At 34.5% G+C, this 14441-nt stretch overlaps 1 protein-coding gene across 3 annotated transcripts; it reads left to right on the forward strand.

Annotated features, from left to right (window-relative positions):
- The first annotated feature begins 1057 nt into the window (after positions 1-1057).
- On the forward strand, positions 1058-11230 carry LOC133316358 (uncharacterized). Of its 3 annotated transcripts, none has more exons than XM_061518091.1 (17): positions 1058-1131; positions 1801-2166; positions 2682-2922; positions 3439-3716; positions 4959-5120; positions 5304-5437; positions 5518-6052; positions 6138-6232; positions 6619-6681; positions 6793-6881; positions 6994-7059; positions 7283-7912; positions 8012-8083; positions 8212-8282; positions 8453-8510; positions 9642-9906; positions 10060-11230. In XM_061518091.1, exons 2-17 carry the CDS (start codon positions 1895-1897, stop codon positions 10764-10766), a joined length of 3738 nt encoding a protein of 1245 aa, XP_061374075.1. In that variant the 5' UTR covers positions 1058-1131; positions 1801-1894; the 3' UTR covers positions 10767-11230. The 3 variants fall into 3 exon arrangements, with proteins under 3 accessions (XP_061374075.1, XP_061374076.1, XP_061374077.1); XM_061518092.1 differs by having other exon boundaries at positions 2688-2922; XM_061518093.1 differs by lacking the exons at positions 1058-1131; positions 1801-2166; positions 2682-2922 and adding an exon at positions 3159-3184.
- The last annotated feature ends 3211 nt before the right edge of the window (positions 11231-14441 follow it).

A 14441-nucleotide genomic window follows, 5' to 3' on the forward strand; every position in this document is an offset into this window, starting at 1 on the left:
AGACTTATCATATTACATAAAATCATGAGTAAATACCATTTTTGGTCCTCAGCAAATTTCATGATGCCCACTTTAGTTCCTAGCAAATAAAAAGGCTATTCGTGGTACCTAAGAAATTCAAAATGGATCCATTTAATTGAGATCGTAGTTTCTCACAAATTCAAAAAAGACCCACATTAGTCTCTCAAAAGGACTAAAATGGGTCCACTTTGAATTTTTTAGGGACCACAAATAGCCTTTTTATTTACTAGGGACTAAAGCGAGCATCGTAAAATTTGCTGAGGACCGAAAAAGGGTATTTACTCTAAAATCATTTTAGTTTTTCATAATGAGTGGTCCACGTTTTTAGGCAACAAATTCAATATGTGTATTAGACTTACGGGAAAAATGTGTCATTTAAAATGACATAAATTGTGTTATTTCATATATATATATATTTGTCTTTCTTTTTTTAGTGAGATTCACATCTCTTTGTGTCTATAAAATGACATAATTTATGTCATTTAAAGTAACACACTTTTTTCTAATCTTATATGCAGAAACATATCACTTATAAAAAAGGAAAAAAATGCATATCCTTTTAAAAAAATATTATTTTAAGAAAGAAAGAAATAGATTATGAAAAAGTAAGAGAAATCTTTTTTTCTCTCTCTTCCTCATAATTTAACTGATACAACCTTATATCGTTTTAACTTTTAAGGATACACGATTTTTTCCTATAAAAAATCAATGAAAAAGTGAAGTAAGAGAAAATAGGAAACAATAAATATTTACCTTACAAGTTACGATGCATGAAAGGCAATTGGGGTATTTTTTTATTCAAATTTTTGAAAAAAAAATCTTTTAAACATGCTAAATTAAAAGTGAAGAATAATTTCAGAAATTGCTCGGTTACGTATCCTACGTTGACCTCAAAAATATACGTATACCGTAGAGGCGGCGTAGAATACACATGTGTATCTAAAAAAGAAAATAAAAGCCAAGGGTGGTACCCTCCCGCGTTATTTTCATTCTTACCTCAATATTATTATTATTATTATGTTTACTATTTCATATTTCTGAACCTTTTTGGTACTCGGAGCCCTTAAATCTGCGTCTTTGATCTTCCCCTTGGACTTTGTTCAATTCCAGGTACTTTTTTTCTCTCTCTCTTCCTTCTCTATTTTCATCAAATTAACGTTCAATCCTCTCAATTCATCTAAACAAATACCCCAAACTCTGACCTAGGGTTTTTCGAACGTTTTGTTCCAAAAACCCCCAATTCAGATGCTTCCGAAATTGTCTTACGCCGTTCTCTGCATTACGATTGCTTGCACCAATTTGTTTTTTGATTGTTAATTTTTCGGTATTTAGTGGAAAATTTCAACTCAATTTCATTTTGGGTTCTACTAGTCTTTCCTGAGCAGTAGGGTGTTCTGCAATTTGGCATTTGGAATTTCATGGACTTAGTAATGTACATTGGGGACGTTAGATTCTAAAGCTAAGCAAGTGTTATGTTGATTCTAGACAATGGAGAAACATGGGTTGCTCAACATAGCTGGAAACTAGTGCATTTCTCTCTTGAGTTTCATTCAGTACATTAGTTTTTTTAAGTAATTAGTTTCATATTTTCCCCTGTATGATCCTGTTGTATATAAAGTAAACTATCTGGAGCTTTATATGAGCTGGGTATAGTTTTCTTTTTAGCTTTATGTACTTTATCTAGGTGTTACTGCTGTTGCTACCTAATCTTCATGTGATGGTGCATTTAGTAGATTCATGATAGGTTGCTTACTACTGTTTTGGTTTATTAAACTGCAGGCAGGGATTCAGAGACTCGAATTGGTCTTTGGTACAAAAGAAAGAGACTTTCTTTTGGCCTGCGTTCTCGGCTTTAAGTAAGGTCAAAGGCTTAATGTTGAGTTCTGGGAATAACTTGAACAGCAGCAGCAGTGGGATAGCTTCATCGGATATGCCACCCTTGCCTCAGTGTTTGCAACTGGATCCAATTACACTAAGCAATCAAAAATACACACGTGAACTTGGGAGGGTTCTAGGTGTTTCTGGGGGGAACGTATCAGAAGACCATTCTTTTGGAGTTCAACATCTTAAACCCATGGCTCCAGTAACCTCAAGGGAGCTAAAGCACTTCAAAGAAAGTGTACAAGATGCTTCCAGGAAGGCAAGGTATGTAATTGTTATTCTATCCCTATTTCCTCTAACACATTTTTCAGATCTGAAAAATTCTAATTGTTAGGCTGATTGACAACAAAATTAAGGATGGCTGGGTCAATTGTGAAATGAATGGTCCAATTCTTTACAGTTGGTATAATCTTTTATACGAGGGCGTAAGTGGTGACAGTATCAATCATGATACAGGAAAAATTAAGTGACAGATATGGGAAAACATTAGTTTCGATGATGTTTGCATCTTTTAATAGGAAGATATGATGAAATAATTTCTTGGTTATTTTACCACCACCCTGCTTTTTGTTGTATTTTTTTCTTTTTCTTTTTTGGTTTGGGATGCTTGGCCTTTTTTTTTTTTTAATTCTATGCACCCTTAAGATTAGTAAAATACTTGTGATTATGTTTCTGTCTACTATAGGAGTGTTAGTTTCAAATGTAGATTGTTTACCTATTATTTAATGACACAGTATATTCATTTTGATGTCCTAATAAAAGTGTAATATGCTGATCAGGGATAGATCAAAAATGCTTCGGGAAAATATTTCTAAATTGAATTGGTACACGGAGAGATTACACTCAAAGAAGCGACAAGGGACTGATTTATCAAATGACAGGGGAGGTGGAGTAAACTTAACAAAGATGGGTAGCCAGATTCACAAAACCACTAATGACAATCTGACTCAGAGATCAGAAGCCAAAACCTCAAATTCAATGCTGAACAAGCGAATTCGTACGTCAGTGGCAGATGTGCGGGTGCGTATGTGTTACACTATTGTTACTTCTGTGATTTTATTCTTTATCTGTGAAATACAAGATGCTATATATTAAAATGCTTTATTGCAGTTTTGTCCTACATATATATATATATATATATATATATATATATATATATATATTGTTAAAGCCCGTTTAATGATAGAGTTTCAATTTGTTTAGGGTCTAATAGGAATGCATTATATGCTCACTGATTCGCACAATCGAAATTTCAAGCTCCTTTTCTTATCCCTAAAGAAAGGTCTCAAGTTGCTTTAAGCTTAGTTTAAACATTTTAGGATGAAATTATTTGAGTCGTCTATCATCTCAACGTCCAAGTAAAAGCACTAACAATACTCATGCCAGATTTTAAAATTGTACATATAATTTTCATGCTCTGTTTTCCTCTACAACCTCAAAACATAAAGTTTTAGATATATTAATTTCTGATAGTAAGTTGTTTATGTCCACTTTCATTCTCTCTTCATGACTTTGTTCACTCTGCACTGCTCCCAGGAGGAAAGTAGGCCTGCTGCTATTGGAAGGCAGCAGATAGTTACAGAGAAGGATGGAAATCTGATTCAGACACTTGGTGGGGGCTCTGTTCGAAATGAAGAGAAAACTCGCAGATTACTTGCTGGAGGTGAAGGGTTGGATCAAAAAATAAAGAAGAAGAGGTCTGTTGGAGCTGTAGGAAACAGAGTTATGACTAGTGAAAGGGATGTAAAACGTGCTAAGCTTCCAAAGGCAAATGCTGATTCGAAGATGCGAGTTTATGATTCTCAGGGTTTCAGGTAGTTATTCTTTTTGTTTTATTTGTCTTTCTTTTAAGTTGCAGGATATATTTTTCAAGTGTAACGTTAGTTGTAGATGAAGATTGTGTTGGAGGCATTTTAGGTCTTTCTGCACATCATATATGTGGACATCATTTCACTCTCTCTATGTTTGAGGGTGATGCCTTTCCAGCATTCCAAAGGCACCCATTATACGCATCACATCATCGATACTTGTGCTTTTAATATCATCAACTGAGTGGTCTGGTTCATTCTGTATTTTGCTTCTCTTGCTCCTTGGTTAAAGCATTATTATTATTGTCTACTTTTTTAGAAGGGATAAAAACTTTCTAACTTGCATTCTCTTAACTGGATATTAAATAGAAATGGATTCTGTTGGCATTTTTTGTTTTGTTTGTAAGAATCAGAGCTTTAATTTTGGGGGTCTTGTCAAAGCTCTGATTATGACTTTTCTTTCTGTAGACCATTTTCATATTTTGTGATTGTTCCGAATGAACTTCCTGCTACATGTAATTTATATGACTTAAATAATCCCTTGAATGAGTAGCTTTTGCCATTGGACAATTTGATGTAGTTGAAAAGGTGGTTAATTTTTAATGCAGAATTGTTGACACTTCTGATAATCATGTTTTCAATTCAAAATCACAGTTGTTTCAAAAAGTACTTCTATTAAACTTCGCCATACTCGGAAAAATTACTTGTGGTATAAAAATCACTTGAAGCCTTAAATACTTGGATTAATAAATGTCCTGCTTTCTATTTGTGTTCTGGAGTGAAATAATTGAATAAATAGATTGCAGGAGTGCAACCAAGAGAGAGCTTGTTTTCATAGATAATGTCATATGAATGATTGTATTCCTCTCTCTGTATATTACAATTGAATGCGTCAAGGTCAATAATGTTGAATTAGCTTCACTGCTATAGGGTAGAGTGGTAGACTCTGTTGGAAAATTCCATTCTTTTTTGTTTAAATTACATGTTTGTTGTTTGCTTTATATTCCACAATTGACTAATTAGATAAAAGCTCCTCTGCATAAATTGCATTTTTTTTCTCCTGCTTATCTGTTCCTCCGGTAATTTATTCTCCTCATTGGATGTTTATGTTGTTTATTCCACTTGGGTAACTTTTCAGATCTTAGGTAGTCACATCATTGTCAAATGGTTCTACACGATTTTAGTTGTTGGAGAAGAACAGAAAAGTAAAACTAAATCTCTTATAATAATTGGCTTTTTGTGATGCAGATTGAAGTCACTTACTGGATCTAGTGGAATCAATAAGCCTGAGGGCTCTTCAGAGCTTACTAATACAGGTGTGCGTACAATGCTTGCAAGTGAGCAAGAAGGTGTTTCTCATCACAGGGACCACATAGCTGAGCAGAAAGTTGTGGCAAAAGGAAACAACAGGTTTTAAGATATCTTGACGTTGGCATGGTCTTAATATATTTCTTTACCAGTCATTTTTTGTGAGATTCTAAAGTGAGATTTAACACCACAAAGTTTTGGACCGGTCCTTTTTTACATTTATATGCATTGATAGTTATTTTCAAATTTATTAATTCATTTAATTGTTGATATTTCTATAATTAGGACAAATATTCAGGAGGACCCGGCAAGCAGCCCTAACACACTAATTAAAAACAAGGTATCTCGGGCACCACGAACGGGTTCAGTTAGTGCGCTAGACTTGTCTAACATTCAACCTTCATCTGGAACTTTTCCAGGTTGGTTACAGCCTTCAAATTCCAATACAAAGTCTCAGTTGTTGGTATGGAAAATAATTAAAAGCTTTCTACATCTATAGGTTCTTCTATAAATCCAATGACTCAGTGGGTTGGTCAGAGGCCACCTAAAAATTCACGCACAAGAAGAATGAAAGTAGTGTCTCCTGTCTCACGCAATCTCGAAGTTCAGGCATCTGAAGGATGTCTAACTTCTGATTTCAGTGTTAAAGCTTCTTCTGTTGGCAACAATGGATTTCAAATAGCAAGCAGTTCTGACAACAGTACTCCCAAATATAAAAGACCACCTGATGATATTTCATCTCCTTTTGGATTATCTGAAAGTGAAGAATCTGGAGCTGGGGAAAACAAATCAAAAGAGAAAGCAGTGAATGGCAGTGATTTTGCTATGGCTGCGGATAAGGCTGGTGCTTCTATGTTACAAATGAGGAAGAATAAAATACCAACAGATGAATCTGGAGATATTGTGCAGAGACAGGGAAGAACTGGGAGGAATTTATCGTTAATAAGGTCAGGCCTTCCTTCAGGGAGGGAGAAGTTAGAGAATCCACCAATGAAGCCTGTACAGGACATGAGGTCTAATGATAAGAATAAAATGTATGTTGATTTCATTTTTAGATCTACTTCATCCTTTCTCCTTCCATTTGCCAAAACTGTTATCATACCCTTTTGTTGAATGCAGCAAATATGGGCGCCCTCCTTCGAAAAAGCAGAAAGATCGCAAAATTTTGACTCGTGTTGGGAAGCAACTGACCATTGGTTCTTCTGATCTTGAAGGTAGTGTTGATTTTTTAAAACTAAGCTTTGTTTGTTTTGGAACTTTAGTTTTCCCTATGGCAGAGGCGGCTAAGTTCTTTCACATTGCTTATATATGGTAGTGATATTAGTGTGTTAGGTTTTCCCCAACCGGAATATTTTTCATAAGCTATTATGTCATAACGTTGATTTGTTCGGGCATTTAGAGGCTAACATATCAAATAATTTTCAATTGTTATATTTTTATTATTTTACATATAACTCATGTTCTATCATTAATTTTTTTTTTTCATTTTTTTTCTAGTATATTTTTGTCTTCAGGTCAATATATAATCTGTTAATGTTCTATTCTATATTTTCTTTTCATTACGTTTTTACGCACTATATATTGAAAAATGACTGTCCAGGTGAATCTGATGATGATCGCGAAGAATTATATAAAGCTGCAAATGCTGCTCGTAATGCTAGCAGTATGCATCTTGAACCATTTTACCTCTTAAAATTTCTGTATATCTCTAAAACGTTAGTCCTTTTTGTATTCAGTTTTATATCTCACTAGTTTACTGGCATATTTTATGTAGATCTTGCTTGTGTGGGTCCATTCTGGAGTAAAATGGAGCCTATTTTTGATTCTATCAGCTTAGATGATGTATCTTACTTGAAGCAACAGGTAGCAACTGGGTCTTGAACATGTCATGCTTTTCTGGAAATGTAAAGTTACCATTTCATTCTCAATATGTTGAACAGATTCTGACTTACTGATTTTTTGGTTGCTGAATCAGCTCAATATTGCTGAGGAATTTGATAAAAGTTTATCTCATATGTTTGGCATTGATCATGATATGTTGGTAAGTGTTTAGCATTATGCATAAATTGGCCTATGTCTTTCATCTCACTTATCAATAATGAAGACCTTCGATGTAGATCTCCATCTGTTAATTTCATGATCTTCACAATTGCTGCCAAATTTTTTATTTGGAAAAAAATTAACAATTAATGGGAAATGAACAACTTAAATATGAGCTAAACCTTTTGAAAAGTGTTGGTAACTAGTAAATTTTTTTTCCTCAGGGTGTTGTTATAAATAACAAAACCACTCAAGGTTCAGAGGAAAGAAAGAGAAGCCACTGTGATGGAGAATCAACTAAGTTTGATGCTTTAGTCGGAAAAAATGACATGGAAAGACTAGACAAGGTTACCCCATTATTCCAAAAACTTCTTTGTGCTCTAATTGAAGAAGATGAAAATGAAGAATCATATCACCAAAGTGAAGCAAAGAATATATCTCGACAGTGTGCTAGTGATGATTCTCATTGTGGTTCTTGTAATCAAATTGATTTTGAACTCAAAGATCGGGATAGAATGGATTCTGAAGTTGAATCGAAGGTGGATCTTCAAATTCAGAAGAATTGCATGCTGGACAGACTATCCTGTGACAAGAGTACCACATCCAACACATTTAGGTGCCCAAACACATCCAGTTCTTCGCAAAGCACTGGAGTTTGGCAGGGAGATGAAGAATTTTCCCTTTCTGATATCACACTCACTAGTGAAATATGTTCAAACGATCTTGATCAACTTCAGCTTGCTGAACTAAGTGCTCGTAGCTTTCCTTCTCCTGATGACCAGTATCAGCTGATGTCTCTGGATGACAGGCTGCTGTTAGAATTGCAGAGCATTGGCTTATATCCAGAAATATTGGTAGGCTTTTATTTCGTATATGGAATTAGAAATGTTTTAGTTACTTGAATCTTACTATATTCATGGCTATCCTCCTTAAACTTGCTTTTCTTGGTGCAGCCTGATTTAGCTGAGGAAGATGAAGCTATAAATCAAGACATTGTGAAACTTGAGAAATCACTGTATGAACAGGTTTGCACCACATGAATTTTCCTTGATAGATTTAATCACATTTAACTTAAATGTTGTTTTTCTTCTTACCAAAAAAAATAATAATTGTAATTCTTATATCATTGTTCCTTATTTTGATTGACTAATAGAATGGAAGGAAGAAGGAAAACTTGGAAAAAATTGATAGAGCTGTTCCAGAAGGGAGGGACATTGAAAGACGGTATGTTCTAATGATATGCTTTACATGTAATCTATTTAATTAGGGAGGATCATCCTGACCTAATTTCCTTGTTTTCTTGCCAGCATTCATGAGTAATGACTTTCCATTTCTTAAGTTTGTGCTTAAGACATTTATTGATTCTTATTAAGATTTATGTGCTTACTCTGCAGGAAGATTGAACAAGTTGCATTTGACCAACTTATTGAAATGGCTTACAGAAAGAGATTGGTAATAAACTTTCCTTTTCTAACCTTATTGTATTTTATTAAGATCTACAAACTTCCTCACCATATTTGTAGTCATAAAATCTTGTATTTTTTGCAATACTTGGTTGCATTGTGTGGACCTTACGAAGTCTCATGCAGAGCAACATTACTGGTTGCACTGCGGAAACTGTTGACTGCCACATTCTAGCCATTGGGTTCTAGGGTTGGCTTCATAAAGCTTACGTGCTTAAAGACCAAATATATCTTTATTGGGCTTAATTTCAGTGTAGGGACTGAGTTCCTTCTGGCTTAGTCATATACATGTATTTTTCTTAGCGACACACTAAGTCAAAAGGAAAAGGATGAAGTTAAGTGCTATTAACAGACACATCTTATTTAGAACTTATGGTAGATTTAGAGAGATTGAAAGATGGTGTTGACTTTCAGTTCCTTTTTTGCTGTGACAGATATTATTCAGTGATGTGTGCCAGTTTATTATTGTTCAATGGGTAAAATACTGTGTACTTTGGAATTAACCTAGTCACCACTTTTTATAGCTGACAAAAGCATTGAAGATTATGTTGGTTAGGCCTAGTCCTGTCCTTTTTGCAATTGAATTTGTGTTAAGTTACATGTTACTAAACCATGCGGTTTACTTGGTTGTTCTGTTGGGTACTTGGGTTTCTGCCTCTTTAGACAGATTTCCTTCTTCAGTTTGTGTTGTTGGTTGTTTTTTTCTGGGTCATACATGCAAGTAGTCCACAGGTTTGGAAACAGCTTCTGTAGTGGTTTTGATTTTTTTCTTTTCCTTCTTTTCAAGGTTAATTGGGAAATACTTCACAGTTCACTTCCCACCCACTCCCTCCTATCCTGTTTCATAGCTGCCTTGTTTCCCAATATTTCTTACTAGTTTTTATGATAATGGAGGTGACATGATCATATTCACCATCTTCTGTATGTGACAAGTGCTCACAGATAGACAATTTCTCTAAATTTTATGTAGCCTCTTCTGGTTAATTAATTTTATTTAATTGTGGGTAGTGAAGCTTACAATTCTAAGGTCACAGCTAAATGGTAATATTATTTTAATGAATGAGTTAAGGCATTTCATAAGTCATTAACATTGGTTTTCTATTAACTTAAATTCTGGCAGGCATGCCGAGGAAGCAAAAATTCAAAAGGTGCAGTTCACAAGCTGTCAAAACAAGTTGCTCTGGGTTTTCTCAAGCGTACTCTTGCAAGATGTAAAAGATATGAAGAAGCTGGCATTAGCTGCTTTAGTGAACCTACCCTACAAAATATCTTGTTCTCTCCCCCTTCATGTGAGAATGATGCACAACCTGCAGACTGCATTGTCTCTGGGACTGGCAGTAATATATGTAACAAATCTTCTCATCAAGTTGAAGCCCGAAAATCAGGTATTTCAAAATTCTGCTTTTGCTTACTTTTGTAACGTCAGTGAATGTTTTGTTATTCTTTTAACATATTGGGTCTTGAAATTTTTGCTAAAGTAATTTGTGAGAGTTGGTTGGTTCACTGAATTTTCATTATTTTTTTGTCTGCTGCTACAGGTGCAGTTTCTAGTGCTTCTGAGAAATATGATTGCCACAGAGATTATGTAGACAGGGGACTGGTTGATTCTTTTCAAGGTTCAATTCACTCATCAGAACAAGCATCATCCAAGAATGCGTCCATGTTTATCAAGGAAAAGAAGAGGGAAATGCTGATCAATGGTGGTGTCAGTGGTTCTTCCTCAAGAGCATCAAATCTTAATGGTGCTGTTCATGGTGGAGTAAAGGGAAAGAGAAGTGAGAGAGAGAGGAATCAGAGCCGGGATCAGACCAGACAAAATTCTATTTCCAGAGCTGGACGCCTGCCGTTGGACAGTAGCCAAAATGAGAACAAACCAAAAGCTAAGCCCAAGCAAAAGAGTACCGCTAGTGGACATGATAGGTTTATGGAAGCAAAGGAATCTGCTTGTTTACCAATTCATGGCTCTAGTCTTTCTGTGGCTGACGCAAGCAATAATGGTAGCAAAGATGGGGCAACATTATCTGATAACCAGGACACTTCTCAAGTGAAGGAATCCGCTGACTTTGGGAATTTGAAGCTACAGGATTTAAGTTCAATAGAAGAATTTGGTGTATCTGGTGAACTTGGTGGGCCTCAAGATCTTAGTTCTTGGTTTAACTTTGATGAAGATGGTCTACAAGACCATGATTCTATAGGCCTTGAAATACCAATGGATGACCTATCAGAGTTAAATATGATCATGTGAAGGGATATAACTATGGACTCTACCAATTACACGTATTATATCTGGAGGATAATTTGTATGTATGCAGTGAACCTAGTGGGCATCAAGATCTTGATGTTACTTGGGTTTCTAGGGAGGTAGAAGTTTTGGTTGTTGGGACAAGAATTTTGAGCCAATTGTAGGGTAAACCAAGAGAGAAGGTGGAGGGGCTTTAGGATCGCAATTTAATATTTTTGTAGAAAGTTGTATAGTGGAAGTTGTTCAAAAGATCTGCTACTTTCCTGGATTTCATGAAATTGCTTCGAGTTCCCTTTCTTCTCTCCATGATACAATATGTCCATATTGATTGTACTTAGCAATGGAACAGATGTTCAGCTTCTTGAATCTGCTGCGCTGAAGTCTTTTAGGAATGGCTTTTTATGAGATGTTATTTCATAATATTGAGATTGAAGCCATGTCATTCATTTAATCAAAGGATCCCAAGTATGGAGTTGAAATTTGAATATGAATATTATTTACATGAATGTTTATGTAATGTTGACAATACACATATTAATGTGAATAATTATTTTTTTTAATGAAGAGGTAATTCTAAGAATGTAAATAAGGAGTAAATCACATCTATAACTTTTGAGTAATGTATTCTATCATAGTTAAATTAAAGAGAAAAATAAATCTGTAGTAGTTACATAATTTTTCAATATATCTGAGCTCACTAATAAGGTCATTTTAATATATTTTTTTTCAAATTGTCTCTAAACTATATGATGGATTTGAGTAAACAACTGAGACACTTCAAACTTGTTTTTCATAAGAAAAATTCAGGTTAACCGAATACAATCAAAACCCTTTAGTAGTAGAGACATTAGTCATTTTTGTTGGTCTCCAAATATCAAATAAATAAGATGAAGGGAAAGTTGTTCAACACAATTTTAAGAGGACTAAAAAGGATGCCGAGATGTTTATGTTGGAGCCAAATTGTAGAGAAAAGACACCCACAAATAGACTCATGACAGGACATCAATTGCTGACTAGTACGTAGTACCACCTTCAATATTGTAGTGGAGTAGATATTATAATCTATCGTGTTTCTTAGCAACTCCAATCGTTCTCTTCTTACAAACATCTTAAAAAGACATAATGAGTAGAAAAGAATGTCGATGTCACAATTTAAATCTCTAGTAAATTTATGAATGGGTTTAAAATTGGTAAGAGTACTTTGGAAACTTGAAACACATTTTCGATCAGAACCCACAACTGATGTAGATCCTTCGGCAATATGACAAAAAATTGTTAAGACTAACATATCATATGGTCGGTTGCACCAAAGTCAAAACCCATGATTTACTAGAACCAATGCAAAAAGCAAAATAAAAATAAAAATTGAGAGCATATATTCTTACAAATCATAACGAAGAGAACAAGTGCCAAAGATCTTATTGAATCTTTTCTAAGAGCAAGATTTTCATCAGAGGCCTTACTAGGAGGGGCTGAGTAAGATATCTTACAATGACTACACTAGCGTTATACTTATATATATATCTAGAAGAGGTGGATGAAGAACCATGTTTATTAGTGGATCCAACGTTGGGTTTGATATCCAGCATGCATGAATGCCAGACAACTCTTTTCTACCTTTAAGACTGAAGGGTGTAAAACACTCCGGAAAGGGTAGGCAGGTTTTTCCTTTTCCAAAATCTGAATCCTAATAACTTCTTACTCCGAATTTAGCTTGAAGAGAAAGTCAATGTTCAACAAAGCTAGATAAGGTGGTAACATCCTTGCTACACTCCATTTTGAAAGTATGAGGAGGGGAATGTATGCGATGGTAGAGTTGTGATCTCAGCTATGAATGCAACTTAAAATGTAATAATGTTCTTCTCAACTGTTGTTGTGTTTACGCTCTTCTACTAAAGTTCAAATGGGCCAAGAGTATGAAAAGAGTCCAAAAAATCTAAAGTCCAATGAGCTTAGAGCTAGAGTTTCTTGGAACCCTTATAAATACTATTACTTAAGTCATCAGCCTCTGAGGTCATTAAACAAAAGAGGCAAGCTCAAATCTGAAAATGTGTCCACACACTTTCCTTTTTTCCTCGAGAGATAGCTTGGAAGGTTTACCATAGAGCATAGAGATCTATTCGAGCTAGAGAAATATGTTCGTGTTATGATGCTGAAGAGAACAGTACGTGAGTTCGTGCTGTGACGCAAAGGAGAATAGTTCCTAAAGGGAAATCATACACAAGGTGATTCTACGAAGATCTGCGTGTCAAGAGGTAAATGTGAGACGAAGATGATTCGGTAAGCGTACAAATGTACTAGGTCTTAAATCTCTTCCGCATAAATCCAATAGTTCCTACAATTCGGTAAGCATTCCAATATACTAGGTCTTAAATCGCTTCCGCATACACAATGTTAATTATTTTCTCCTAAATAATTGGAGAATTGAATTTTAATTAAGTTTTCTGGCTTTGAACTTAGTGATTTATTCTATCATCATATGGGGGAAATAAAAATTAGGAGATTGATATATATATTTCACGACGTATGGAAAGCATGATAATGATATCACTCATTGACAACAAAGACTCTCTGTTGTGGTTATAAAATATAGGGAAAAATACTTCTTATGTTGTATGAGGAGTGATTTCACATGTTGTGATTTTTCGATTTGTGTATAAATTTTCTTTTTTTTAATAAATGTGGGACTTACCACTAATTAAGTCATGAAAAAACACTTCTCAAGTGTTTAACCCTAAAATGTAATATAAGATTTCCACTGATAATGGCATGAGAAGACTCTTGAATGCGCTGTCTGCACTCTCTTCTGTTGCTTTCTTTTCCTTTCCATTTGCTCGAAGCATATTCAATCACTCATCGAGTAAGCAAAAAGGAAGCATTATTCTATATTTTATAGAAAAATTGTATATTATTTTAAAGGACACAAAGTTATATCATTTAAATGAGAGAAAAAAGATAAATCATGAGAGAGAATGTATAAGAAATTTTTTAAAAGTGTGGATCCCACTTCTTTATAAGAGTGAAATGATATAAGGAGTGTCATTTAAAATGACACACCTTTTTCTCTATTTTCAATTATCATGTAAACAATTAATGATGAGAGAACGAGTCAAATCAACTCAATTATTATAGTCCTTTGTCTCGTAGTCATCTTAATTTTACTCAAAAGAATCATTTTTTATTGGCGGGGTTCATTTTCAGCTAGCTTTTCATTTGTTTTATCGGAGATTATATGTTCCCTTTGTTAGGATATATATAGTTGTAAAATGAGTGTTCAACCGTGAAAGGCTGGCATGATATTATTTCATATTTATAATACAATGAAGAAAGCTCCTCATGACAAAATGACATGAGACTAGGCCAATTCTGACTTTTTTGTTACTAATTTATTGACTAATTAAGGGTTGACCGCATGAGTTACAATATTACTAAACGATTAGATCGGTATCCACTCAAGAACAGTACCATCATAGATTTGGTCCTCTTTGATTGGCCCTCATGCATGCTGAATGAATTATCTCATATTATGTTTTTATATGATCATGTGGAAGATCTCGATCATTTATTTACAAATCAATAGTTATAATTTTAATAGAGAAGTTCGTAAAAGGAGGAAGTAAAAATTATCATTTTAATTTAGGTGTGAAAACAAGGCATGTGAGGATGTCTCTTGAAAAT

The sequence above is a fragment of the Gastrolobium bilobum genome, unplaced genomic scaffold, assembly GCF_033153095.1.
Source record: "Gastrolobium bilobum isolate Gb01-03AN ecotype WA unplaced genomic scaffold, APGP_CSIRO_Gbil_v1 utg682, whole genome shotgun sequence".
NCBI lineage: Eukaryota > Viridiplantae > Streptophyta > Magnoliopsida > Fabales > Fabaceae > Gastrolobium > Gastrolobium bilobum.